A 27,823-nucleotide genomic window follows, 5' to 3' on the forward strand; every position below is an offset into this window, starting at 1 on the left:
CCTACATTGATGACTCACAACAGGGGCCTCAGAAATTCCACCAAATGATGTGGAGGTACGGCGTGGCAATTTGAGTTTTACGCATTAGTACTTGGTTCTTCCTTAGTACAATGCATTTTCTGATATTCCCCTTCCTTTCAATAAAATCCATTACCACCTTGTTCCCTTTTCGGACACAACTTTTAATCAAAGGAGGGGAACGAATAAAGTATGACTGCAAAATCATCTTTAGCAATAATACGGTCACTTTGGCTGGGATAAGTCTACATGGCACAATACCCTATTATTATTATTTACATAACTATATTCCCTACTACTGCAAATAGAGACGTGGCCACATTGAAATAAAGCATAGCCAGTGTTTTCAACATAATTTAGGTCATTAAATCACACGTTTTTTTCCTCTCATACGTCATTTATGAGCTACAGATGTCCTCTGTAGCTCAGCTGGTAGAGCACGGCGCTTGTAACGCCAAGGTAGTGGGTTCGATCCCCGGGAACCACCCATTCACAAAAAATGTATGCACGCATGACTGTAAGTCGCTTTGGATAAAAGCGTCTGCTAAATGGCATATTGTTATTTACATATAAGTCTTTCATCTCCCTTTCTAAAAAGTGTATTTTTGCCACCTCTCTGATCCTGGACCATGGCATGGCACAGGAGCTCAAATGAAACAGTTTCAGTCATGGGAGGAATTTAACAGCGCCACAGAGTTGCTCAGAAATAATTTCGCGTTACAGTAAACCTGTTGTAGGTCAATATTGAGGCATGTTCCTGTTTGTACAGTGCGATCCTTGCGCGTCTGAAAGCAGGGGTCATTGATTCATGGTACAGAGCCTCTACTGTACGGCCGCGGCCGAACGGTGCCGGTTGCAATATCACAGGGTCCACTTCAGCCAAACTGACTGGAGGGAGACAAAAAGCATCCATCCAGCCATCCATACCAGCGAGAACGCCCGCGACTACAGGCGATGCATACCACAATCTCAAAACACACGTCGTGCATGTTCCCCAAGAGATTACTGCCTCTGGCACAAATAGCCTATACAATCAACTGCATAAACGAACAATCTATGTGATAGTGTTTGACCTAAAACAGGCAACAAATTATTTCCCAACCTCCGCGACACGGGATGGAATTACGCGTCCGCACGATAGATGTTACAACCTAGTCATTATTTATAAAATGCATAATTCAACACATAGTCAACAAATACATCGATGTCAACATGGCACAACAGAGTGGGCACTGGGCAGCAGTGAGAGGACGTCACAGATCATTGACCACAACACAGTGCAAATTCGAGAGAGACAGAGAGATCCTACCTACCTGGTTGGAACATACTTTGGAAATAAAAGATGACCAGAATAAAAGATCCCAAACAAGTGGCGAGTACCATCCGGCATATTCTGCTCATCCTCATCAGTTCGAGCAGAGTCTGTTTCATGGCTGGCAGGGAATGACTGTTGCGGATATTTGGTGTGGAGGTCGGTCGGTATGAGCACCGGGGCTTAACGTGCCGTTGTGGTACTGATGGTGATACTCGCTGCAATTGTCCGCTGCTCAATGAGCTCAATGCTCTTGCTCTGGACTGTACTATTCGTCCTTCCCTGCTAAACTACAGGGGAAGCAAGACAACGATTCTGCCCCCTCTTGCAACAGAAAATGAGCGCGCCCAAACGCGATGAGCAAGGGAGAAGAGTAAACCGTTATCTCACGTCGCACACTGAGAAATAAATTGTGGGCAATGGTTTTATACCACATTGCTATATATTTATTTTTGTATGTGTCTAAATATGTCTAAGTGTATCCCCCTTGTAATAAGATTCTTTATGGAAAGATACAAGTTCACCATCTGAGTGAGTGACTGTGTAAGATTAATTAATTCACATTCCTCTCACACCAAGAACAGGTGATCACTAACAGAGAACTAGGGCGGCAGGTAGCTTAGTGGTTAAGAGCGTTGTGCCAGTAACCGAAAGGTCGCTGGTTCTAATCCCCGAGCTGACTAGGTGAAAAATCAGTCGATGTGCCCTTGAGCAAGGCACTTAACCCTAATTGCTCATGTAAGTCACTCTGGATAAGAGCGTCTGCTAAATTACTAAAATGTAAACTAGATCGATGCTCCTGACATGACACAGACATGGGGAAACTGTTCATTATAACAGAGATGACATGACGTAGGCTACTGTACAAACAGGCGTTCTTGTATGAGAATGGTTTACGGATCAGTTTGTGCGTGAAAGTGCGTAGCTAATTTAATTGCGCGCATCTATAGATTAGATAGATGGTTCTTGTTCAAGTCCAGTGATGGGAGTTTTAGTTCAAGGCCAAGAATACCATATTTAGTTATTTTAATTGCACACAAATCAATTGAGTTAATTGAATTTCAATCAAATAATTTTGTCAAATCAGGCTAGTGAGTTATGAATTGAATATATTTGTATTACCTGAATATGACATGGCTAAAATTGACAAACATTTTACCCGTTGGATGTTGCCTTGCCAGTCTTGCAGTGGCCATAGGAGGATACGGTATGCCAATGTGGTAATTCCTCAATACTACGGGTATGGGTATTATAGCACCACCTAGTGTCAGTGGTTGACAGATTTATTTTTAAAGGGGCCATAGAATAGAGTTTTGGTTTTTGCCCTAGCACTACACAGTTGATTCAAATTATCAACTCATCATCAAGCTTTGCTTATTTGAATCAGCTGTGCATTGCTAGGGCAAAAAACAAAACGTGCACCTATTGGGGGGGCTTACCCTGGCGTGACATTTTGATAACTGTGTAAATCTCTCTAGGACAAGGTGTCGTTTATCAATATATTCGCCTGTATTTAGCCCCCCCCAAAATTAAATGCTAATTAGCTATCATAAAGAACTACAAATGCCATGATGATCTGGACGAGACTGCCGAGTCGAGGCAAAGGTACGAATCTCTGGATTAACTATTTAATGTTAGCTAAATGTAGTAATGAATAAATTGGCTACATTTCTTTAATTGGACAATTATGTGAACTGTTAGCAAAGGTGTCAGCTAGAGATGATGTGCAGGAGCTTGCAGGGATTTGTAGTTTGATGTCTACTTTGACGCTAATTAGCATTTTCGAATCTGAGAGCAAATAGATCTGAATATATTGATAAAAGTCACCTTGTCCGAGAGAGATTTACACGGTTATCAAAACGTCACGCCAGGGTAAGCCTACACTTATTTTAAGTGTTTCTAAAATTCCCAATGGGAAAAATGAATGGTGGAAAAATGATTCGAACCATTTCCCTGTTTGACCGCTAGGTTTTATGGGTATTAGGACACCTCCACTGTGGGGCTCTATTGAGCAAGTCCACAGTCCACAGTGATCTATTCTAAAAACCAATGGAAATACCTTCTGAAAAGATCCCAAAGCAAAGTGACAAAAGTTTGAATCAATGTATCGTTGTATGATTATGACTGGGACAATTGGAGACATAGCTGAATGGTACTCCTAATAACTTGTTCTGGGTGATATCAAATACATCTCCAGACACACTGTTCCGCTTTCCTTCTATTGATCTAATTATATTCTAATAGCGTTTGTAGACTGGTGTACTTTCCCTTATTGGTAATCAATCTCAGTCTCCGAATGCTCAATGTGTCTGCATAAGGAATAAATAGCAAGGTTGTCTAGAGGACAAGCTGAACTGTAAGCAGTAATAAAAATGTCTTCCTCAAGCAGAACTAAATCGTTAATGAAGCATGCCTCTACAGTGTTCGATGGGGACATACCGGTGATTATGTGCTGACAGGTGAAAAAGTGTCTGCATAAAAGAGAGGTCTGTATGAGAGAGAGAGAGAGAGAGAGAGAGAGAGAGAGAGAGAGAGAGAGAGAGAGAGAGAGAGAGAGAGAGAGAGAGAGAGAGAGAGAGAGAGAGAGAGAGAGAGAGAGAGAGAGAGAGAGAGAGAGAGCGATGCAGCACAAACACAGACATGCACGCAAGCGCACACATGTGCTTACTCTGAACACTAGGTAAAGTTTGTGTCTGAAGTGAGTGATGTTAATAGCCTTATTAAGGGGGTTCTCTATCATTCTAGGTGTTGTAGCCTTTTGCCCCTGTCTCTCCCCGCATTAGTATGAGAGACTTTACTAATGATCCCTGTGAATATTCATCAGTGTTTAAGTCAGTCACTATGTCCTGCAGCACTGAGACAGAGAGAATGAGAGAGAGAGAGAGAGAGAGAGTGAGAAAAAGACAGAGATTGTGGTCTTAGGTTAATGTATCCCTATGTGAACAACTAACTCATTAAAATAGCATTTTATTAATGAATATTTCTTAACTCTGATAATACTTTAATCTCGCCCTGTTCATTACATTACATTATGGCACTTAAATCCCTTCAGCCCGTAGCTACAGAACCCTGCATAAAAGCATGAACTGTGTTTTTATGGAAATGCTCAAACCGGGCTTTATCGCTACTCAGCAGCCATTAAACTGAGTCAGTACAGTCACAGACCGAGTATTCATATGGACTGCAGAGTTCACAGCTGAAAGGTGTCAGAGGTGCCTCTGCAGGTTAATATCAAAGTTTGGTTAATTAATATGGCAAAAGAAAGAGTTTAAAAGAGAAAAAAACAACAACATGTAAACAGGAAGTGACCCCAGTGTCTAGGGCCAGCAGCAGCAGTGTCAGTCCCCGCCCACCTGTCAATCAGGCTCCGGACTCAGACATTTACATTTACGTCATTTAGCAGACGCTCTTATCCAGAGCGACTTACAAATTGGTGCATTCACCCTATAGCCAGTGGGATAACCACTTTACAATTTTATTTTATTTATTATTTTTTGGGGGGGGTAGAAGGATTACTTTATCCTATCCCAGGTATTCCTTAAAGAGGTGGGGTTTCAAAAGTCTCCGGAAGGTGGTGAGTGACTCCGCTGTCCTGGCGTCGTGAGGGAGCTTGTTCCACCATTGGGGTGCCAGAGCAGCGAACACCCTGCCGCCCATCACTCAACACTGAGGATGTTCTGACAGGCTTCTCCCTGCTATCTGTACCATTGTCATGGGCAACAGTGATTGACAGCAGGGGGCTAACCTCAGCAGTTCCCTCTCACCATCATGGCTTCAGTGGCACGCTGGGTTACTGTCAGGTTGGTTAACACCTGAGGGAGAGATACACAATTTATAACCATTTAACAACAGATTCAAAACCCTTTCAAGAGAGAGATAACGTGCGTGTGTGAAGTTCAAACTCTCCAAACAAAAACCCACCCCACCCAGCACTATTGTTATAAAACCTCTGTGTGCCATATCACACTTCTCAAATCCCATCTTCCCTGCTCAGTTGGAAACTAAAGTCGTTCTACAAACTCCATTAAACCGTCTATTGAAGTCTCGATAAAGTTTTAAAAGTGTCAGGAGTGTGAAAAGCAGCCCAGCAGGACAATTGGCTGAGGGTGCCATCCTGTATTAGCTTATAGGAAATGGACTGTGTGATGTGGTTTGTAATGTAAGTATATGAATAATTCACACAGGGAGCATTATCAGCAAGAAAACCATCAGAGACAGTTGATCTGGGACTGCTGGACTTTTGATAATGTACGGCGGCCATTTTGTGCCGGATTGTTCACCATACATTAGCTATTGCAATGGTGAGGTAAGCAAACTGGCGTACTGACCTGGGCACAAACAGGGTGGAGTCCCACGGTGGTGTCCAGCTGCTGTTTGATCAGACCACACCTCAGAGCCACAGCAAAGCCCTGGATCACCTCCCCTGCACTGGACCCCATCACATGGAGACCTACCACACGCTCCTGTGGAGGAGACAGAACACACACACACACACTACAATATACAGAAAACACACACATAAATACACCTATACACAGTGGCAAAAGCTGAATGAACATGGAGAAGTGTTTCTCTAGAGCAGGGATGGGCAACTCCAGTCCTCGGGGGCCTGACTGGTGTCACACTTTTACCCCAGCTAACACACCTGACTCAAATAATTGGTTTAATCAGCTGTGTTTTCTAGGGATGGGGGAAAAGTTTGACACCACTCTGGCCCCAGAGGACTGGAGTTGCCCATCCTTGCTCTAGAGGAAAAAGAATACCCTCCAAGAGTAAAGATATTTAAAGTAAAGCACTAAAATCCCAAACACATACATTACATGACCAAAGGTATGTGGACACCTGCTCGTCGAACATCTCATTCCAAAATCATGGGCATTAATATGGAGTTGGTCCCCCCTTTGCTGCTATAACAGCCTCCACTCTTCTGGGAAGGCTTTCCACTAGATGTTGGAACATTGCTGCGGGGACTTGCTTCCATTCAGCCACAAGAGCATTAGTGAGGTCGGGCACTGATGTTGAGTGATTAGGCCTGGATCGCAGTCGGCGTTCCAATTAATCCCAAAGGTGTTTGATGGGGTTGAGGTCAGGGCTCTGTGCAGGCCAGTCAAGTTCTTCCACACCGATCTCAACAAACCATTTCTGTATGGACCTAGCTTTGTGCACCGGGGCATAGTCATGCTGAAACAGGAAACTGTTGCCATAAAGTTGGAAGCACAGAATCGTTGTTACGAACCCCGTGGCTTTAAACGTCTAGGGTGGATGGAGAAGAGACCCGTAACATAATTCATGCAAATTATAAGCGTGACTGTCACGATCGTCTAAGGAAGGAGTGGACCAAAGCGCAGCGTTTGTAGCGAACATGTTGACTTTATTAAATAAAGCAACCACGAAAACAACAAAACCAAATGACGATACGTGAAGTCCAAAAGTGACAATGACTGAACAGGAACAAAAACCCACAAACACAAGGTGAAAACAGACAGTATAAATATGGCTCCCAATCAGAGACAACGAGCCAACAGCTGACACTCGTTACCTCTGATTGGGAGTCACTCAACCAAACAAAGAAATACAACACATAGAACCACCCAACCAAACAAAACCCCACGAAACGAACACACCCTGGCTCAACACACAAAGTCCCGGAGCCAGAGCGTGACAGTACCCCCCCCTAAAGGCGCGGACTGCGACCGCGCCTCAATAAGGCTAAACAAGGGAGGGCTGGGTGGGCATACCTCCTCGGCGGTGGTTCTGGCTCCGGCCCTGATCCCCACCTCCTCTTCAACCCCCCAAAGTACCCCTGGTCCTGTCTAGCCCCGCTGGTCGGAGCCGGACTGACGACACGCGCCCCTGGCTTGATGCGTGTAGGAGGAACGAGCTGGACCAGGCTGACGACTCGCATCCCTGGTTTGGTGCGAGTAGCAGGAACGGGCTGGACCAGGCTGACGACGCGCACCACTGACCTGGTGCGGGGAGCAGGACTGAGCCGGACCGGGCTGACGACGCGCACCACTGACCTGGTGCGGGGAGCTTGGATGGGCCGGACTGGGCTGGCGACGCGCACCACAGACTTGGTGCGGAGAGCAGAAACGGGCCGGACAGGGCTGGCGACGCGCACCACAGACTTGGCGCGGAGAGCAGGAACGGGCAGAGCCGGGCTGACGAGACGCACCACAGACTTGACGCGGGGAGCAGGAATGGGCCGGACCGGGCTGGCGATGCGTACCCCCGACCTGGTGCGGGGAGCAGGAACGGGCAGAGCCGGGCTGACGAGACGCACCACAGACTTGATGCGGGGAGCAGGAATGGGCCGGACTGGGCTGGCGACGCGCACCGCAGGTTCGATGCGGGGAGCAGGAATAGACCGGACCGTACTGGGGACACACACCACTGGTTCTACACCGGGCTCTGGAACGGGCCGGACCGGACTGGCAACACACGCCAGTACCTCTCGCCGTGCCTCCACACCTTCCATCCCCTCTTCTACCAGTGGCCCCCGTAACCCGGCGGCCTTCTCCGGCAACCCACTGGACCGCTCTATCGCGGCCTCCTGCTGGTCCGCCGTCGTGAGCCCCCCCCTAAAAATTTTCGGGGCGTCTCTCCTACCCGTGGACCACTTCTCCATATCCCTCGCCAGCTTCTCGCCCTTCTGCCATAACGTCAAGCCCTTGTCTTCCTCCCTCGGCTTGACCCAGTCCAGGAGGCGAAGGAGATCTGTGAGGGATCTCCCTGGCGATGGCTCCTGGACACGCTGCTTGGTCCCATCTTGGTGGGTTTTTCTGTCACGATCGTCTAAGGAAGGAGTGGACCAAAGCGCAGCGTTTGTAGCGAACATGTTGACTTTATTAAATAAAGCAACCACGAAAACAACAAAACCAAATGACGATACGTGAAGTCCAAAAGTGACAATGACTGAACAGGAACAAAAACCCACAAACACAAGGTGAAAACAGACAGTATAAATATGGCTCCCAATCAGAGACAACGAACCAACAGCTGACACTCGTTACCTCTGATTGGGAGTCACTCAACCAAACAAAGAAATACAACACATAGAACCACCCAACCAAACAAAACACCACGAAACGAACACACCCTGGCTCAACACACAAAGTCCCGGAGCCAGAGCGTGACAGTGACATGGAACAGTGAGAACAAAAACTACACAACAACCATAAACTACCGTCAAACATAAAAGGTTTATTGCTGAACACACGGTAAAGGTTTGGGAAAAAGGGCTGAGCAGGACCCAAGAAATGAAACAATAGTGTAAAACACCCCTAAACTGATCTTGCCTGCCTCAAGAGCCGCTAAGCTACTGCTAATCATACAAAAGTACAGTGGGTGGTCCGCTCAGGTCTAACTAGTGTTTTTAGACAGATTTCTTCCTACGGGTAATGTACGCCAAAGGGCAACTTGCTTAAATTCCCCTTTTCCCAGAAACACACAAAGTTACCAAACAGAGTAACCAGCAACTTAGTGAGTACACAAAACACCACAGTATCCATACTCACATACAGAAATTAGTCTCTAACAAAATTACCAAACAGAGTAACCAGCAACTTAGTGAGTACACAAAACACAGGACACCACAGTATCCATACTCACATACAGAAATTAGTCTCTCACAACAAACACAACTGACCGGCTTTTAAACAATGGGATGTGTGATTGAAAAACCAGCAACAGGTGGTGCAATGCAGAGGAATGTTCACTGATTGGTCCACCTTAGCAATCAGCAGACACCTCAACGACCACCAATCAGGAACATACAGGACACCTGTGATTAGGGCAGAAGGAGAGGAAAAACACAAAAAGACACAGGATACCTGTATCCGTAACAATCGTCTAGAATGTCATTGTACGATGTAGCGTTAAGATTTCCCTTCACTGGAACTAAGGGGCCTAGCCCGAACCATGAAAAACAGCCCCAGACCATTATTCATCCTCCACCAAACTTTACAGTTGGCACTATGCATTGGGGTAGGTAGCGTTCTCCTGGCATCCGCCAAACCCAGATTTGTCCGTCGGAGTGCCAGATGGTGAAGCGTGATTCATCACTCCAGAGAACACGTTTCCACTGCTTCAGAGTCCAATGGCAGCGAGCGTTATACCACTCCAGCCGACACTTTTCATTGCGCATGGTGATCTTAGGCTTGTGAGCGGCTGCTCTGCCATGGAAACCCATTTCATGAAGCTCCCGATGAACAGTTCTGGTGCTGACGTTGCTTCCAGAGGCAGTTTGGAACTCTGTAGTGAGTGTTGCAACCGAGGATTTTTACACGCTTCAGCACTCAGCGGTCCTGTTCTGTGAGCTTGTGTGGCCTACCACTTCGTGGCTGAGCTGTTGTTGCTCCTAGACATTTCCACTTCACAATAACAGCACTTACAGTTGACTGGGACAGCTCTAGCAGGGCAGAAATTTGACGAACTGACTTGTTGGAAAGGTGGCATCCTATGACGGTGCCATGTTGAAAGTCACTGAGCTCTTCAGTAAGGCCATTCTACTGCCAATGTTTGTCTATGGAAATTGCATGGCTGTGTGCTCGATTTTATACACCTGTCAGCAATGGGTGTGGCTGAAATAGCCGAATCCACTAATTTGAAGGGGTGTCCACATACTTTGGTATATATAGTGTATCATAAGGTGAGTACTGACCTGGTCAGGTATGTGGCAGATGACTTTAGCATAGCAGGAGTTCTTGTCCCTTCTAGGTACCGTCCACTCCAATGGCCAGTAGTAGCGATGGTACACCTACAGAGAGGAGATCAAGTTTTATTAGTTTTATTATGTACGGGTTGGTTACGCATGCTATACATCGTCCAATTAAATGCTTTCTTGCAGGTTCTTTCTCGACAATGCAAACAACAGTAAGAAATAATAAAGGACAGACATAAAATACATAACTACTGTGTGTGTGTATGTGTGTGTGTGTATGTGTGTGTGTGTGTGTGTGTGTGTGTGTGTGTGTGTGTGTGTGTGTGTGTGTGTGTGTGTGTGTGTGTGTGTGTGTGTGTGTGTGTGTGTGTGTGTGTGTGTGTGTGTGTGTGTGTGTGTGTGTGTGTGTGTGCGTGCGTGTGTGTGTGTGTGTGTGTGTGTGTGTGTGTGCGTGCATGCATGCATGTGTACCTCCACATTGTCCTCTTCAAACTTGAGAATAGCGTTCTCCTCAGACAGCCCACAGGTAGCGTACTCCATGGGAGCGAACAGCACCGTGGGGACGTTACTGTAGTCACACTGGGAATGAGAACACACAGACACACACACACACACACACACACTAACCGTCACACTAGTCCCTTAACCTATACATAACCTTAATCTAAATGTAATCCTAGTCCCAGTCACTGTCTCAGTACCGTTGTCCTGTGTCCTCCATAGAGCCTGCGGGCCAGGAGTCGTCCAGCCTCCATGGAGAGGGCTGTGGTCAATGGACGACCCTCCTGTACCGTCCCCATAGTATACACATATCCCACACTGCTCTGCTCCTTCTCATTCACAGAGATCCTGCCAGTCCTGTTGGATGGAGTCATAAAGAAGTGTAAAAAGCAGGATGGTCACGTTGTAGACACTCCTGATTGTATTTCACCCCAACGTGGTCAAGACCAATGTTACCGGCACAGGCATCTCTTCCTACAGCCAGCAGTACCTGCAAACACACATATAAAGTTATTACAACTGGCTTGTTATACTGCAAAACTAATAGTGTGTTAAGTTAGTGACGGTGTAAAAATCTGCCTCCATAGCCCGTGTGGCTCAGCTGGTAGAGCATGGCGCTTGCAACGCCAGGTTTGTGTGTTCGATTCCCACGAGGGACCAGAACGAAAAATGTATGCACTCACTACCGTAAATCGCTCTGGATGAGAGCGTCTGTTAAATTACGATACTCAAATGTTTCAAATGTAAATGTAATGTCACCATGTAAAACCCCAGCGTATGAAACTCACTGACCATATTAATATCGTTACCATCGAAATCTTGTGAGGAAACACAGAGAATCCTTGCTTGAAGTCCCCTATCCAAACTGCATCCTCATGCTTAGCTGTACACTACACCCACCACCACCACCCTGTTCAACTGTCCAGACCTCCCTCTACTCCCATCATTCTCACCTGTCCAGAAGCCCCTCCCCCATGCTGACCTGTACAGTGTGTGGCTAAAGTATCTCTCCATGGGCGTTCAGGTAGGTGACGTCACTGTCCCTCAGCTCCCTCCTCAGCTCAAAGCTCACAGACTTCACATGTTGTTGTACTGCCTCCACCATCTCACCCCAGCCATGGAACACTACAGACCATAATAACACATAGCAACATACCATTATAACACATAGCAACAGACCATATGGACACATAGCAACGCAAACATCTAATCAACCACTAGCATTTAAACTCTGGATAGGACGCATATCACTAAAGATAACAACATTTGACGGAATGATAACTAACACACATTCAATATTGACTCAATGGAACAAAATACATATCATGTACTGTAATAGAATAGGAAGTAACTGATTCCTCAGACCCTCTCCAACTCTCACCCTGTTCCTCAAACTTCCAGCCGTACTTCCGGGCATCCTGGATGGCTTTTCCCAGCAGGGAGGCTTGGTGCATGAGCTTCCTGAGAATACTGGAACCACCTAGACCTGAAGGACAGGGAAAGTCAATAATTATTAAATTATTGAGCACAAAATGATATTATGTAATGAAGTAATAGACAATATGATGAAAACACTGTCTGCATCACACACCCCATTTAGTGCCTTTAGGAGTGGGAGCCACCAAGTCAAGGACCAGCACCTCCTCCCAAAGCCAGCAGCTTCCTGAGAGAGAAGGGGGAAAAGAAAGGGGGAATACGGACAGAGAAGTGAGTGAGGGTAAAGAGAGGTATCAGTCGGATAAAGTAAAATCCCACATCCTCCCACTGTCAAGTTCCTTCCTCTCATTTTCACTGATCTCTGGATTTCAGAATATAACAGCTCATCTCATTAGCATAAAATCAATATATATGATAATTATCACAGTATGCTTGGACACACTGTGAACATTGGCCAGATCAGATGACTGCTGATTAAACAGGTTAGTGTGTGTAGGCTGTCTCACAGCCAATTGGGGTTAACACAGGTTTATGCAGGTTGACTACAGGTAGAGAGAGGGAATATCTGACCTCTGAAGAGGGTGCAAATCCCAGAAAGAAGCAAAAAAAGAGATTCAAACGGACATATAGTGATCAAGATAGAAAGATAATTAAGAAAGACTGCAGGGGAGAATGGATTAAACTTGAAAAAATGTTATTAATGACTGGAAAGATATAACCCTGTCCTGTCAGTGGGACAAGCTTAGTCACCCTACAGTGATGCTCCAATATGGGATTTGTAATAATTGTTGATGAGATGCCATACGTCTTTGATCTAGACACACAGAGCAGTCAGGGGATGTCTGTTACAGTCAAGTCCTCCACCTCATATGCCTGAGGGAGGGAGGGAGGGAGGGAGAGGGAGAGGGAGAGGGGGAGAGAGAGAGCGCATTAGGGTCCGTACTAGTCATACAGTATGCATTAGCTCTTGGATATTTCCAATAGAGAAGGAAATTAGGCTAAATCACAACCTTGAGCACAAAAGGACTTCTTTGAAGTGTGCTTCTTTGTCTCTCTGGGTGAATATTAGCACACCACATGTATAATTCCTCCAATAACCCCTGAGAAAATGTGTCACCTCAAATCACTCTGAATTTGAAATACATTATGCGGTCTTAAAAAATGAATCTTTAAAAGGATTTAACATTTCAGTCTAAGGGTATTTATATCAAAGGTGGTGCAAGCAGTGTGGAAAGTGTGGAGATTTTTGCAACCTTTCAGATAAATATTGTTATAGGACCTCTTCTATTGCAACAGAAAAACACCCTTTTATTTACACACCCATTTCAACACCCATGTCTGATCCATATTTGAGTGGGATGGAATTAGAACGACATGTGGTCTCAGAGTGAAACATAGTGAAGGTTTGTAAAAATACAAGTTATGGCATTTTTCAATAAATATTTGCATCAGCAGTAGAAGCACAGACCATTGTACCGTTTATGATATTATGTCAATCAATTCGACTGGGACTCGTGAAGTTTACAGTTCCTCACTGCCTCATTTCAATATATGTTGGTGCAATGTAGCCACCTGTTGGATAAAATCAGAGCTGCACTTTTTCTTTATTTTATTTATTTATTTTTGTCATTTAGCAGACGCTCTTATCCAGAGCGACTTACAGGAGCAATTAGGGTTAAGTGCCTTGCTCAAGGGCACATCGACAGTCTTTATGAGTCAGAGTGAACGTTATACCACAGAATTTCAAAAAAATATTTGATTATATTATTGCTTATCAATAAATAAATCATATTGGATGGGTCCATATAATTTAATTAATAATCTGATTTCGTAGAGAAACAGGATCCAAAGAGAAGCATACAATATGTATTTACCAACACACTGCGTAAATAAATTATATAAAATATGAGTCCCACCAACGGAACGTGTTGTTGGAAAGTTCTATGCAGTATCTTCTATCTTTCAAGATGATTCTGGAAGAAGTAAGTTATAGCAGTGAACTTTTACAAATAGTTTCTCTGAAAAATCTGTCTCGACCGTCAGCGAGTGTGCAGATGTTGGTTACCTGTCAGGGGGACAGTACTCAAACGCATGCGCAAAAGGTGCTGCGCTGATGTTCACTCGTTTTGATAACAGGCAAACGCACGGATATTAATATCACTGTAATAATGTCAATTCACAATAATATATTCAATCAATCAGTAAGTGTGTTAAATGCAATACAATTTTGCACTAGGTCTGCTATGTAATGAAAACACCCTGTTCTTCTGTAATCATAAAATAGATATTGCATGGTGGCATCACCATTACATTGTATCAGTCAAAGCTTTTATTTGAAACAATAAAATGTTAACACATGCACATAGATAAAGGGAGGGTAGCTTTTGAGTAGAACAGCTTTTTACAGTTGTGTAGATACTAGGTATCATTCAGTGGGAGGGTGACACTGGCAAAACGGCCGTCTGGCGGTCAGGGGAGGTAGTGCACTGTATTTTGGGAGGACGCGTAGCTCGGCGCTGGGACTGGTTCTTTCGCAGCCATTTTCTGTCCAACCAACGGCCGTTTTGAGAAGGTAACCAACCAGTGCTTCATCGCAGGTTTGTGCCTGGCTCCGGCCAATGATTGCTAACCAATTCCTCGTTAGCTGGAATGGAAATGTCCGTCTCTGACTGATTTGTATTTTTTGCGTGAAGGATTGTTTGCGAGCAGGAAGTATCTAGTAAAAATGATGAATTAGCTTCATTTCATGCCATGTATCCCTGCCTCAGTTTTCGATACAAAGAACAGGCCGGAATTCGAACTCCCGATATGGAATTTCATTGTGAACAGAGAGGTCTTGCAATAAGACAACCCATGTGGCTACAGGATAACGTTAAATTGTACCCAGAATGGTTTCGTTGCAACAATAGTCGTTGATTAGTCAATCAAAATGTGTGAGGGTCAAATGGCTAGCTAACTAAAGCTATTGCTTCCTTTGTCCAAATTATATTTTGCAAGAAATATTTGATAGCTAACGTTAGCTAGCTAGCTTCCCATTTAGCAAACAACCACTCACTTGGCCAGCGAAATTAACTAATTTGGTAGAACACTTAGCCAGCTAGCTAAACTATACATTATTGTTTAGCTAGCTGCCCAGTCAATAGTACGTGCCTTTCAACAATTCAGCTATTTGAGTCAAACCATGTAGTCCTTTGTTCCAGATGGAAGAAGACCGTTCCACCACCGACGCCTCCCAGCTAACGTTAGGGCTCTCTGGAGAATACATGTCAGGAGGATATGTACTCCAGTCTCAAGATGGTAAGGGGCATCAGCTGATAAATTCAACCCTAATTGGGGAACCAGGTGTGGGTGTATCATGAATAGAAATCCCCCAATCAAAATGTACTGTAGCTAGGTTCATCACATTCTCTCAATCTCAATGCAACAGTGTCAGTAGCGAATGCATCAATCAATGATCCATGTTTTCCATTTAATAATATGTGTGATGAAGATGATGGAGAGGAGAGTCTGAACGACCATGAGGACGGGGGCATGAAGGAGAACTTCCGGGAGCAGGATATCTACCTCCCCATCGCTAACGTGGCACGCATCATGAAGAACGGCATCCCACAGACCGGGAAGGTAACCATGGTGTGTGTGTGTGTGTAGGCTGTGTGAGAGCAAGACGTTTGTCGTATTCATTATTGCACACCGTAGTAAAACGTTTAGTAACATCCTCATCCTATTCCTCTTTGTCCTAAATTGTGTGTCACACAGATAGCGAAAGACGCCAAAGAGTGTGTGCAGGAGTGTGTCAGCGAGTTCATCAGCTTCATCACGTCGGAGGCCAGCGAGCGCTGCCACCAGGAGAAAAGGAAGACCATCAATGGAGAGGACATCCTGTTTGCCATGTCAACCCTGGGCTTCGACATGTACGTGGAGCCCCTCAAACTCTACCTGCAGAAGTTCAGAGAGGTATGACTAAACACACTTCTTCTGTTCTGACAATTAGTCTCACACACAGTCACAAGTGTCCATGAACAAACGCACAATTGCACATCACATGCTATTTCATCTCTCACAATACGTTGTTGTTTCCTAGGCGATGAAGGGGGAGAAGGGAATCCCAGGTGTGTCGGTGGGAGAAGGCCTGGGGGAGGAGCTTACAGACGACAGCTTCAGTAAGTGGTTCAGAACAGTTCTCAATTTTGTCATCTCATACTAAAGTAGAGGCATTAGTCATGCATGCATACATATGTAAAATGTATGCACGCATGACTAAGTCGCTTTGGATAAAAGCGTCTGCTAAATGGCATATTATATTGTGCTGTGGACGGTTTTGTAACGTCCTCTTCCCTCCATTCCAGCTAATCAACTGCCAGCCGGAATAATAACAGCCGACGGCCAACAGCAGAACGTCATGGTGTACACCACCTCATATCAACAGGTAAGTGACATCAGAAATTTTAACCAGAACTAAACCATTACGATATATCCATGACCGTTCTCTCCATTACCTCTGTTTGCTCCTGTAGATTCCTGGCGTGCAGCAGATCCAGTTCTCATGACGAGGCCTTGCTCCTGCTCTGACCGCGGCGGCCATCGACCGCACAGACACAGGCCTGGCGACCATAGGCTAACCATAGGCTGAGCGTATGACCCCACCGTCAAAAGCAATCATCAGATGGACAGGAGGCCTTGGAGTTGGGCTGTTATGGGTGGGAGGGGATGTTGTGGTTGACACAACCCTGTCATGCAAATGTACAAGTCTGTTCTCTAAATGTAGTACGTAGTCATGAGATGCCACAAGGTTTAGAGTGCATCTTTCAACCAGTTTGGGATACTTAATTTTTTATGCTTTTCGGACCAGATAGTTTGTTTTTGTACATTAATTGTTTTATGCAGGTTTGGGAGGGGAATCGGGTGGAATGGGGCGTTTGTTTTTTAGCTAACTTTTTTTTTATTTTATTTTTTTTATGAGGAGAGGTGCCCTTAATGTCTGCTCTTTTCTAATTGGACAAACTAGTACCATGTGCTTTAATGTGACATAAATCCTTTGAATAAAAATCCAAGTGACCCAATAACTTCTGGTTGTCATCGACATCTTTACACACATCTGAATAATTACACCAATCTTTTCATAGCTACTGTAATAACCAGGGGTGAAGTAGATTTAATTTCTTCCTGGTACGGGACGTCAATTAATACTGTTTTAATCAGTGACAAAAAATGATCAGTTACAGTTCAGCCATGTAAAGGGTTAACTGTTCCAGGAAGAGAATCACACAGCAGTATCTGGTGGGGAGGAGCAGTATTAACATCACTTTGTGATGTACACAAAGTGAAACTTAAGTAGAGAGACAGTATATTGTGTATGGGACCAAACTCCCCAGCACTTCAGATATCCCTTAAACAGCAACACCTTCAGACTATATGCAGAGTCTCCAACCCTTTGACACCAAGGACAGTGTTATCCACAAACATACTGTACAGGTGAGTAGAGAGATTAAGAAATATTAAATTGAAGATAAGCTTTACATTATTTACCATTCACATTCCTTTTTATTTACACTGAACAAAAATATAAACGCAACATGTAAAGTGTAAGTCCCATGTTTCATGTGCTGAAATAAAAGATAACAGACATTTTCCATATGCACAAAAAGCTTTTTCTCTCAAATTTGGTGCACAAATTTGTTAACATCCCTGTTAGTGAGCATTTCTCCTTTGCCAAGATAATCCATCCACCTGACAGGTGTAGCATATCAAGAAGCTGATTAAACAGCATGATCATTACACCTTGTGCTGGGGACAATAAAAAGCCACTCTAAAATGTGCAGTTTTGTCATTACACAATGCCACAGCTGTCTCAAGTTGAGGGAGCATGCAATTGGCATGCTGACTGCAGGAATGTCCGCCAGAGCTGTTGCCAGATAATGTAATGTTCATTTCTCTACCATAAGCCGCCTCCGTCATTTTAAAGAATTTGGCAGCATGTCCAACCAGCCTCACAATCGCAGACCATGTGTATGGTGTCGTATGGGCGAGTGGTTTGCTGATGTCAACGTTGTGAACAGTGCCCCATGGTGGAGGTGGGTTTATGGTATGGGCATAAGCTACGGACAACTAACACAATGGCATTTTATCAATGGCAATTTGAATGCACAGAGATACCATGACGAGATCCTGAGGCCCATTGTTGTGACATTCATCCGCCGCCATCACCTCATGTTTCAGCATGATAATACATGGCCCCATGTCATAAGGATCTGTACACAATTCCTGGAAGCTGAAAATGTCCCAGTTCTTCCATGGCCTGCATACTCACCAGACATCCATTGAGCATGTTTGGGATGCTCTGGCTCAACGTATACGACAGCGTGTTCCAGTTCCTGCCAATATCCAGCAACTTCGCACTGCCATTGAAGAGTGGCACAACATTCCACAGAACACAATCAACAGCCTGATTAACTCTATGCAAAGGAGATGTGTTGCGCTGCATGAGGCAAATGGTGGTCACACCAGATACTGACTGGTTTTCTGATCCTCGCCCCTACCTTTATTTAAGGTATCTGTGACCAACAGATGCAGATCTGTATTCCCAGTCATGTGAAATCCATAGATTAGGGCCTAATTTATTTATTTAAATTGACTGATTTCCTTATATGAACTAACTCAGTAAATTCTTTGAAATTGTTGCATGTTGCATTTATATTTTTGTTCAATGTATATGTTAAACATTTTGTACTTTGGTTATAGGACTTTTATATATGTTTTAACATCATGTATCAATATCAGTTACTATGATCCCATAAGGCAATGTTGACAACTCCAAGAAATGGTTTATGGTTTCACCTCTGGTCTCTGTCTAGATATGGCTACCTCCAGCAGTCTTCTGTCTGAAGAGCAGTTCCTGTGCTCTATCTGTTTGGATGTGTTCACTGAGCCAGTCTCTATTCCATGTGGACACAACTTCTGCAAGGCCTGTATCAGTGGATACTGGGATACCAGTGACCTGTGCCAGTGTCCAATGTGTAAAAAAACATTTGATAAGAGACCAGATCTGTTTGTCAATACTTTCATTTCTGAGATGGTTGCTCAGTTCAGGCAGACAGTTGAAGTGAAAGCTACCAGCAGCCCAGAACAATGTCCTGCTCAACCCCTAGACATCCCCTGTGACTTCTGCACTGGGACGAAGCTCAAGGCCCTGAAGTCCTGTCTGGTGTGTCAGACCTCTTACTGTGAGACTCACCTGGAGCCTCATCAGAGAGTTGCAGCCTTAAAGAGACACAAGCTGATCAACCCTGTGGAGAACCTGGAAGACAGGATGTGTAAGAAGCATGACAGACCTCTAGAGCTGTTCTGTAGGAGTGACCAGACTTGTGTTTGTGTCTTGTGCTTGAAAGCAGACCACATGACTCATGACACTGTCCCTCTAGAGGAAGAGTATGGAGAGAACAGGGCTAAACTGGGGAAGACTGAGGCAGAAGTTCAGCAGATGATCCAGGAGAGACTACAGAAGGTGCAGGAGATCAAAGACTCAGTAGATCTCAGCAAGAAAGATGCAGAAAGAGAGATATCAGACAGTGTGCAGGTCTTCACTGCTCTGGTGCGCTCCATTGAGAGAAGCCAGGCTGAGCTCATTGAGGTGATTGAGGAGAAGCAGAAAGCAGCAGAGAGGCAGGCTGAAGGGCTCATTAAAGAGCAGGACCAGGAAATCACTGAGCTAAAGAGGAGAAGCACTGAGCTGGAGCAGCTCTCACTCAGTGAGGACCACCTCCACCTCCTACAGAGCTTTCCATCCCTGGGCACCCCTCCACCCACCAAGGACTGGTCTAGGATCAGTGTTCACAGTGATCTGTGTATGGAGACTGTGAGGAGAGCTGTTTCTCAGCTGGAGGAGACACTGAATAAAGAGATGGAGAAGCTGCCTGAAGTCAAACTGAAGAGGATTCAGCAGTATGCAGTGGATGTGACTCTGGATCCTGATACAGCACATCCCTACCTCATCCTGTCTGAAGATGGGAAACGGGTGAGACACGGAGGCACACGGCTTAATCTTCCATATAATCCAAAAAGGTTTGATAGAGCTTTAAATGTCCTAGGAAATGAGGGCTTCTCCTCAGGGAGATTTTACTATGAGGTGAATGTTCAGATGAAAACTATGTGGACTTTAGGAGTGGCCAGAGAGTCCATCAACAGGAAGCGGAAGGTCTCAAAGAGCCCATTAAATGGATGCTGGGCTGTGGTCCTGAGGGATGGCAGTAAGTACTCAGCCTGTACCTACTCCCGTGTCTGCTTATACCTCAGAGAGAAGCCCCAGAAAGTGGGGGTGTTTGTGGATTATGAGGAGGGTCAGGTCTCCTTTTATGATGTGGAGGCCAGTTCTCATATCTACTCTTTCACTGGCTGCACCTTCACTGAGAAACTCTATCCATTCTTTGGCCCTGGCAATGTTAAAGGTGAAAACTCTGCCCCTCTGATAATCTCTCCTTTCAATCACACAGACTGAGTTCTAAACTGAACTAAATAACCAGTACATTTAGTAAATGCTGTCATACACCAGGGAGAATATTTAACTGTAATGTTATTACTGATGGTGGTTGTTTGTGTCCACCAGCATTGTAAGATATAAGAACATCTCTCCAGGCTCATAATAAGGTAGGATTCATATCTGGGAGTTACATTTCGTAGGAATTTTTGATCCTGAAATAATATAAGCAATATGTTTGTTTTTGAAGCTCATTTATTGTTTACACTGTATATCTCTAATAACCATTAATAAACTTGAATCCTGCATTTGGAATCATACAGTAGAAGCAAGAAATACTTGAGTCATTTTTATACAAATATCCTAGTCATCCAGTGGGAGTGGTTTCAGTCCAAGCCTGCCATGGGTGAGAAACATAAATAGAGAAGTTCATTTTTATCTGCCTCGTTATCAATTAGCTGGAACGATAAATATAATACTGAGATGGAGTAAGTCTCTTGCCTTTTCCGCCCTGAGGAGCGTGTGAACAGCCTCGATGTCAGGACTCATTTGACGGTCACGATCCCAAGGCCTGATGGGAAATAAGAATAAACTGATGTGCTGTAGAACTCTCCACACACCTTTCCAGAACAACAACATTGGGCAGTACTCGAATCAGAGCTCCACATTCTCATGGTTCTTACCTGACAACAGAACGCACTAGCTCATGGACCTTCTCCAGAGGGGTAGTGGACTTGAGGGGGCGGAGAAACTCCAGGGCTTGACAGGCAGCAAGCAGCTCTATGGCCAGACCTGAAAAGCAGAGGCAGCGATGCCTTTTTATTCTCAGGGTTAACTCTGTAGGCATGCTGTTTGATGGGACGAGCATCTCACACATTAGTGCCATGTGACTGTATGGTAGGAGTTACCTTGCTCTACGTGTTCCACCACCCTCAGGGCCTTCCTAGCGGCCCAGCCCCCCTTGGAGATGTGGTCCTCAGTGGCTGCACTGGTGGACAGGGAGTCCACGGAGGATGGGTGGCACAACGCCTTATTCTCAGATACTGTACGGGAGCAGACACAGACGCTAACGTTTTCAATATGCACAAACACACACTAAAACACGCACACAAAAGCACAGAGACCTACCAAGGGCGGCAGCAGTGCAGTGTGCAATCATGAAGCCAGAGTTGAGGCCTCCATCTTGGACCAGGAAGGCAGGCAGCTCACTGAGGGAGGGGTTGACCAGCCTCTCTGTCCTCCTCTCGCTCATACTGGCCAGCTCATGGACACCGATGGCCAGGTAGTCTAGAGCCTGGGGGAGAGAGAGGGTTATTCTGGTCCCAGATCAGTTTGTGCTGCCTTGCTAACTCCTATGATCATTGGTAAGGCAGTACAAACATATCAAGGACCAGGCTAGGAAAGAGGGGGAACAGTACTGAAGGACTAGAGGAAATTATTGAATGGAGTGAATCTGTTTGTCTGTGACTCTGCCTTGGCTGGGTATTCTCCATGGAAATTACCCCCAGAGATGGTCTCACCTCGCTCTGCAAAAACCAGCTGGAGGAGAGTTAAGGTTTCATATCTGGGACAACATTATGAGTCTCTAATAAAAGCTGTATACAGGAAACCAAAACCCATATGGGCTAGTCCAAGGGCTCCTCCTTGTGGTGAATTTATATAATCACTGGGGGACTAAAAGGAGATCAAAGAAAGAGATGATGTCTTCAAGTAAATATAACAATGTAACTCAGTGGGAGGATACAGGGTTGTCAGTGGCATTGTTGAGCTCAGTGGAGAGGATGTTCTTCACGAAGGCTATGGTGTCGTTAGCCACCCCATGAACCTAAAAGAGAGGAGAGAGACACAAAAATAAACACTGGTACTAGGGTTAGTTCACTCCAGCCCCTCACTGCAGGGGTACAAAGATGTGTAACACACCCAAACACACTCTACCTGAAGGGATACAGCGGAGGGTGTATACATCCTGGACACGGTCACATGTCCTATGACTCTCTACAGGAAAACACAACAAAGGAAGTCAGAGACAGGAAACGACCAAACAGCACTGTTAAGGTTTCCACCAATGGACTAAACGTCTTTATTTGGACACAAAATGGACAATAATTGAGTGTGTGTTTCTGTGTGTGTGTGTTTCGCCTGCCTGACTTTACCAGAGATCTGGGAGGGGAAGACTTCAGAGTGGAGTAGAGAGCGGAGTCTCAGAGCCACCTCTATCTGACCAGGGTGTGGCCTCACTGCATGGATGTCTGGAAGGGCAGAACAGACCAGTACACAATGGAATGGAACGGTTAACTTCTTATAGCATCAAAGCTCCAACAGTGAATTCACTATATGTGTGTGTGTGTGTCTGACCGCTGTGGAAGACCTTGGTGGTGCCCCTCAGGGCCTCCAGGCTGAGGGCAGTGATGATGTCAGCCTGCCTGGCCACACCCACAGCTCTCTCCACTGCCTCCGCCGCCAGAGATGACATCATCTGAGTCCCGTTGATCAGACCGATGCCCTGCACGATAAAACACTTATCATTACTTGATCCTCAATGACATCACTATCTACTGCTATTATATCCCAGATATGATATCGTCTAACCCCAGTTATCAATAATCAGTATACAAGACTACTTAATCAATGCCTGATAGAAAAACCAACAAATAGTCAAACCAAAAGAGTTCCTATTACCACAGCTCTAGCACTGTACCTCTTTAGGCTTCAGTACCAAAGGTGTGAGTCCATGACACTCCAGTACCTGGAAAAGAAGGAAAGAAAGAATAAAGGAGAGGTAGAAAGAAAGACAGACAGACAGACAGACAGACAGACAGACAGACAGACAGACAGACAGGAAACGAGTTAGGAGCCGTCATTTATACATTTTATCTAACAAAAACACCTTGGTTCTCTGAGGTGTGTCTTTGGGTTGTGAGAGAGAGGCATTGTGGGTAGCCCAACTGTTTTGGCGTGGTCTCAGCCACGTTGAGGCGACCACATCCTGCCCTCTCCCATAAGACCCAGGGTGAGGTGGGCCAGGGGGACCAGGTCTCCACTAGCCCCCACCGTCCCCTTCTCTGGCACCAACGACAGGCAGGAGGCTGGGGGAGTAGAGAGAGAGATCCGTCACACGCATGTACGTGCACACACAAACACACATACAAATGCATGCATGAACAAATGAATAGATTCATTAATTACATTTTATTTTCGTGTTAAATCACCAGTTAGGGATGAATTGACACAAACAAACAATACATGATACAACATTACAATGATTCACAGTGATAATTATTCCGATGTTCTGCGCAGTGTGCACCACATGTGTACTCGCTCGCACACACGCATGTGCACAGATACACTCTCACACACACAGTCACACAGATACACACAAGCACAATGTACCTGGACAGGACATGCATACACACACTCACACACGTACACATGCACAAACACACCCACAGACACAAACAGAGTTCACGCTTGGCTTTAGTAAGTCAAACTGTTGAATCAGAATATCAATTAATGTTGTTATTGTAGACTGGGTTTACCATTGAAGGCTTTGACCATAGCCTGGACCGTTTCCATGGAGACGCCACTGTACCCTTTGGCCAGAACGTTGATCCTCAGAGCCAGTAGCATAAGGGTCCTCTCTACACTCAATGGGGTGCCCACTCCTACAGTCGTGGTCAAAAGTTTTGAGAATGACACAAGTATTGGTCTTCACAAAGTTCGCTGCTTCAGTGTTATAAGATATTTTTGTCAGATGTTACTATGGTATACTGAAGTATAATTACAAGCATTCCATAAGTGTCAAAGGCTTTTATTGACAATTACATTAAGTTTATGCAAAGAGTCAATATTTGCAGTGTTGACCCTTCTTTTTCAAGACCTCTGCAATCCGCCCTGGCATGCTGTCAATTAACTTCTGGGCCACATCCTGACTGATGGCAGCCCATTCTTGCATAATCAATGCTTGGAGTTTGTCAGAATTTGTGGGTTTTTGTTTGTCCACCCGCCTCTTGAGGATCGACCACAAGTTCTCAATGGGATTAAGGTCTGGGGAGTTTCCTGGCCAAACATTTCAATGTTTTGTTCCCAGAGCCACTTAGTTATCACTTTTGCCTTATGGCAAGGTGCTCCATCATGCTGGAAAAGGCATTGTTCGTCACCAAACTGTTCTTGGATGGTTGGGAGAAGTTGCTCTCGGAGGATGTGTTGGTACCATTCTTTATTCATGGCTATGTTCTTAGGCAAAATTGTGAGTGAGCCCACTCCCTTGGCTGAGAAGCAACCCCACACATGAATGGTCTCAGGATGCTTTAATGTTGGCATGACACAGGACTGATGGTAGCGCTCACCTTGTCTTCTCCGGACAAGGTGTTTTCCGGATGCCCCAAACAATCGGAAAGGGAAACAATTCATCAGAGAAAATGACTTTACCCCAGTCCTCAGCAGTCCAATCCCTGTACCTTTTGCAGAATATCAGTCTGTCCCTGATGTTTTTCTTGGAGAGAAGTGGCTTCTTTGCTGCCCTTCTTGACACCAGGCCATCCTCCAAAAGTCTTCGCCTCACTGTGCATGCAGATGCACTCACACCTGCCTGCTGCCATTCCTGAGCAAGCTCTGCACTGGTGGTGCCCTGTCCCGCAGCTGAATCAACTTTAGGAGACGGTCCTGGCGCTTGCTGGACTTTCTTGGCCCTGAAGCCTTCTTCACAACAATTGAACCTCTCTCCTTGAAGTTCTTGATGATTCGAAAAATTGTTGATTTAGGTGCAATCTTACTAGCAGCAATATCCTTGCCTGTGAAGCCCTTTTTGTGCAAAGCAATGATGACGGCACATTTCCTTGCAGGTAACCATGGTTAACAGAGGAAGAACAATGATTTCAAGCACCACCCTTATTTTAGAGCTTCCAGTCTGTTATTCTAACTCAATCAGCATGACAGAGTGATCTCCAGCCTTGTCCTCGTCAACACTCTCACCTGTGTTAAAGAGAGAATCACTGACATGATGTCAGCTGGTCCTTTTGTGGCAGGGCTGAAATGCAGTGGAAATGTTTTTGGTGGAATAAGTTCATTTTCATGGCAAAGAGTGACTTTGCAATAAATTGCAATTCATCTGATCACTCTTCATGACATTCTGGAGTATATGCAAATTGCATTCATCATCAAAACTGAGGAAGCAGACTTTGTGTAAATTAGTATTTGTGTCATTCTCAAAACTTTTGACCACGACTGTACACACACACACACACACACACACACACACACACACACACACACGCGCGCATCGAAAAGTATATCAATATGAACACCAGGGGTGCAATTTAGTCAAGGACAGGCCTGATCTGTCCCTTGGAAATAAAGGTATTATAATGACATATACTCGGTTTCTATAAGCATGGTAACCCACCAGCACTATGAGATCGAATCAGATTCGCCTGTAGTTCCCTGAAGACAAAGAAAACACACACAGTCAATAAATGATTCTGACAGTTAGTGATTGACAAACAGATCTAGTGCACAATGTTTATTCAGATGGGATAAGACTTGTTCTTCCCAGCTAGTTAATAAACAACTTACATGAGCTTATCATTCGGAATGAGTGTATGGGCAAATTTCCCAAACCCTGTGTTGACGGCATAGACAACTACAGGGGAAAAAACACACAGATATACATTGACATATAAACACATGTAGAATCACACATTATATTAATCTATAGCTATATATTATATTAATCTATACATGTCTATGATCTCCCATACCTCGGTTTTCTTTTATGATGATTTCTATCACTTCTCTGGCTTCACTGACTTTCCCTTCAGCCTCGCAGGTCAGCTGGGTGACAAAACAGAGGAGTTCAATTGTTAACCGACAGCAGTCCGCCAGCACAGCTGATAACGGTCTGATTGGACTATGCTGGAGCATGGTCTTCTTTAAATCATACCTTGATGTTGAACAGGCCTTTCCCCAAACGGACCAGATCAGCTGTGGTCAGACTGTTACCATCCAGAGAGAGGTACTGGAACGCAACAAGACACACAGACAGACAACGTCAATGACAGACAGACAGACACACAGCAATGTAGTCAGCTGTTACACAGGGTTACATTGTGGGAAATGTGTCAAATATGATTCGCTTTTCCATGACCATTGAATTATGTCCCTCCAAGTCTCCCATCCTTTTCTCTCCACCCCCTTATTTATGCCATTGAATAGAATATTGTTCAAGCAGAGGATAATAACAAAATGCAGATAGTCACCTTTTTGGGATCTAGACACTGGTGTTTCCCAATGGCAGTTTCTTCCTTACCGACGTTGATAAAGTCGTTGTGCTCCAGAACATTCATTATGAGAGATAGAACAACTATCAGAGAGAGAGAGAGAGAGAGAGAGAGAGAGAGAGAGAGAGAGAGAGAGAGAGAGAGAGAGAGAGAGAGAGAGAGAGAGAGAGAGAGAGAGAGAGAGAGAGAGAGAGAGAGAGAGAGAGAGAGAGAGAGAGAGAGGGACACAATCAGAGAGAGGTAAAGACAGGTAGCTACTGTGTGACAATTCTTTATAAAGCCAGGGGAAATGATCATTTTCATTCATTAACTGGTCTACCCACCACAGAGCTGGTTGCAACAGTTGAGCTTGTGCCTGGTCGTTACACTACGTCCGATTAAAAATGTAAGACCAACTTTTCTTTAACGTGTAACTGGTGCAACCAGCCCCTGTACATTAACAGTTCTGTCTCACATTAACACCTGTCTTTGTCCCCAGTCAGTGTACACCTATGTTTACTGGAGAAGTGTAACAGTTGTGTGGGATATTCTTGTACATAAGTGTCTACACCTATATATATTTAATTTTAAAAAACCTGCACCCAATATTCAATAAAATTACAATAAAACACATTATCAAATTAAAGTGTGAAGACTTACTCAACTTTTTTTAACAAGAGTCCTTCACCACTCTGCCTCCTCATTTGATGCTGCAGACGAATCAGCTCCCTCTTTATACTGCATCTTATTGATGAAATGGAATTAATGGAAAAAGGTCAGCTTCACAGTCAAGATCCATGCAAAGCCTACCCAACCCTCATTCTAGGACTGTGCAATTATAGGTATACTATTCCCAGGCACCAAACAGATTGTGTCCAGTAAAGGGAGGAAATTGTCATTTGGAATGTGTGACCCACCAAGTTAGTCATAACAGTCATGATCCATAACAGTCTGATATAATAAAGATGGAATGGATCCAAAATCAATTGGATGATTTAATGCATTGGATAATCATTTGTGCAAATGTAGACCATTCAAAAGTATGCAAAAACACGTAGATCTGTCTGTAAAGACAGACAGGTAGACTTCAGTGTACTTGTTTGTACTGAAACTACAAATGTAGTGGAGTAAGCAGCTGATTTGTCATGTGTGTCCATAGAAATAATGTG

At 44.7% G+C, this 27,823-nt stretch overlaps 4 protein-coding genes and 1 pseudogene across 7 annotated transcripts in view; 2 read left to right on the forward strand and 3 right to left on the reverse strand.

The window, feature by feature from the left end:
* The window catches only part of LOC311129145 (carbohydrate sulfotransferase 11-like), a 67,412-nt gene extending 65,863 nt beyond the window's left edge, over positions 1-1,549 (reverse strand). The window contains exon 1 of one of the 2 annotated variants that reach the window (XM_084161444.1): positions 1,347-1,549. In XM_084161444.1, coding sequence (XP_084017570.1) covers positions 1,347-1,449 — 103 coding nt within the window. In that variant the 5' untranslated portion in view covers positions 1,450-1,549. Of the gene's footprint in view, positions 1-1,331 lie in introns of both variants that reach the window. The other variant, XM_084161443.1, reaches the window with a different exon arrangement.
* Positions 1,550-5,076: 3,527 nt separating this feature from the next.
* On the reverse strand, positions 5,077-14,023 carry LOC311129256 (thioredoxin reductase 1, cytoplasmic-like; the record flags this gene model as incomplete). Its single annotated transcript, XM_084161550.1, has 10 exons — positions 5,077-5,142; positions 5,659-5,793; positions 9,993-10,088; positions 10,464-10,571; positions 10,694-10,850; positions 10,907-11,051; positions 11,532-11,618; positions 11,869-11,979; positions 12,085-12,156; positions 13,996-14,023. The coding sequence occupies 10 exons, from the start codon at positions 14,021-14,023 to the stop codon at positions 5,077-5,079; spliced, it is 1,005 nt and encodes a 334-aa protein (XP_084017676.1).
* Positions 14,024-14,426: 403 nt separating this feature from the next.
* On the forward strand, positions 14,427-16,993 carry LOC311129147 (nuclear transcription factor Y subunit beta-like). 2 transcript variants are annotated; one of them, XM_084161446.1, is made up of 7 exons: positions 14,427-14,527; positions 15,131-15,227; positions 15,421-15,551; positions 15,687-15,884; positions 16,012-16,090; positions 16,277-16,356; positions 16,445-16,993. In XM_084161446.1, exons 2-7 carry the CDS (start codon positions 15,131-15,133, stop codon positions 16,475-16,477), a joined length of 618 nt encoding a protein of 205 aa, XP_084017572.1. In that variant the 5' UTR covers positions 14,427-14,527; the 3' UTR covers positions 16,478-16,993. The 2 variants fall into 2 exon arrangements, with proteins under 2 accessions (XP_084017572.1, XP_084017573.1); XM_084161447.1 differs by having other exon boundaries at positions 14,447-14,502.
* A 1,790-nt stretch (positions 16,994-18,783) lies between these two features.
* Positions 18,784-20,421, forward strand: LOC311129141 (E3 ubiquitin-protein ligase TRIM39-like; the record flags this gene model as incomplete). The annotated part of the gene is made up of 1 exon (XM_084161437.1): positions 18,784-20,421. The coding sequence occupies one exon, from the start codon at positions 18,784-18,786 to the stop codon at positions 20,419-20,421; it is 1,638 nt and encodes a 545-aa protein (XP_084017563.1).
* A 427-nt stretch (positions 20,422-20,848) lies between these two features.
* Positions 20,849-26,741, reverse strand: LOC311128870 (histidine ammonia-lyase-like; annotated as a pseudogene). Its single transcript, XR_014615320.1, has 17 exons — positions 26,655-26,741; positions 26,339-26,413; positions 26,157-26,229; positions 25,972-26,038; positions 25,802-25,839; positions 23,937-24,062; positions 23,347-23,486; positions 23,099-23,146; positions 22,756-22,903; positions 22,554-22,649; positions 22,331-22,395; positions 22,145-22,225; positions 21,874-21,939; positions 21,529-21,694; positions 21,309-21,443; positions 21,084-21,192; positions 20,849-20,971 (listed from the first exon to the last, which is right to left on the reverse strand). The product of XR_014615320.1 is annotated as a histidine ammonia-lyase-like (transcript).
* Between the last annotated feature and the right edge of the window lie 1,082 nt (positions 26,742-27,823).

This window comes from Coregonus lavaretus (genome assembly GCF_964263955.1).
Source record: "Coregonus lavaretus genome assembly, chromosome: 5".
Taxonomy (NCBI): domain Eukaryota; kingdom Metazoa; phylum Chordata; class Actinopteri; order Salmoniformes; family Salmonidae; genus Coregonus; species Coregonus lavaretus.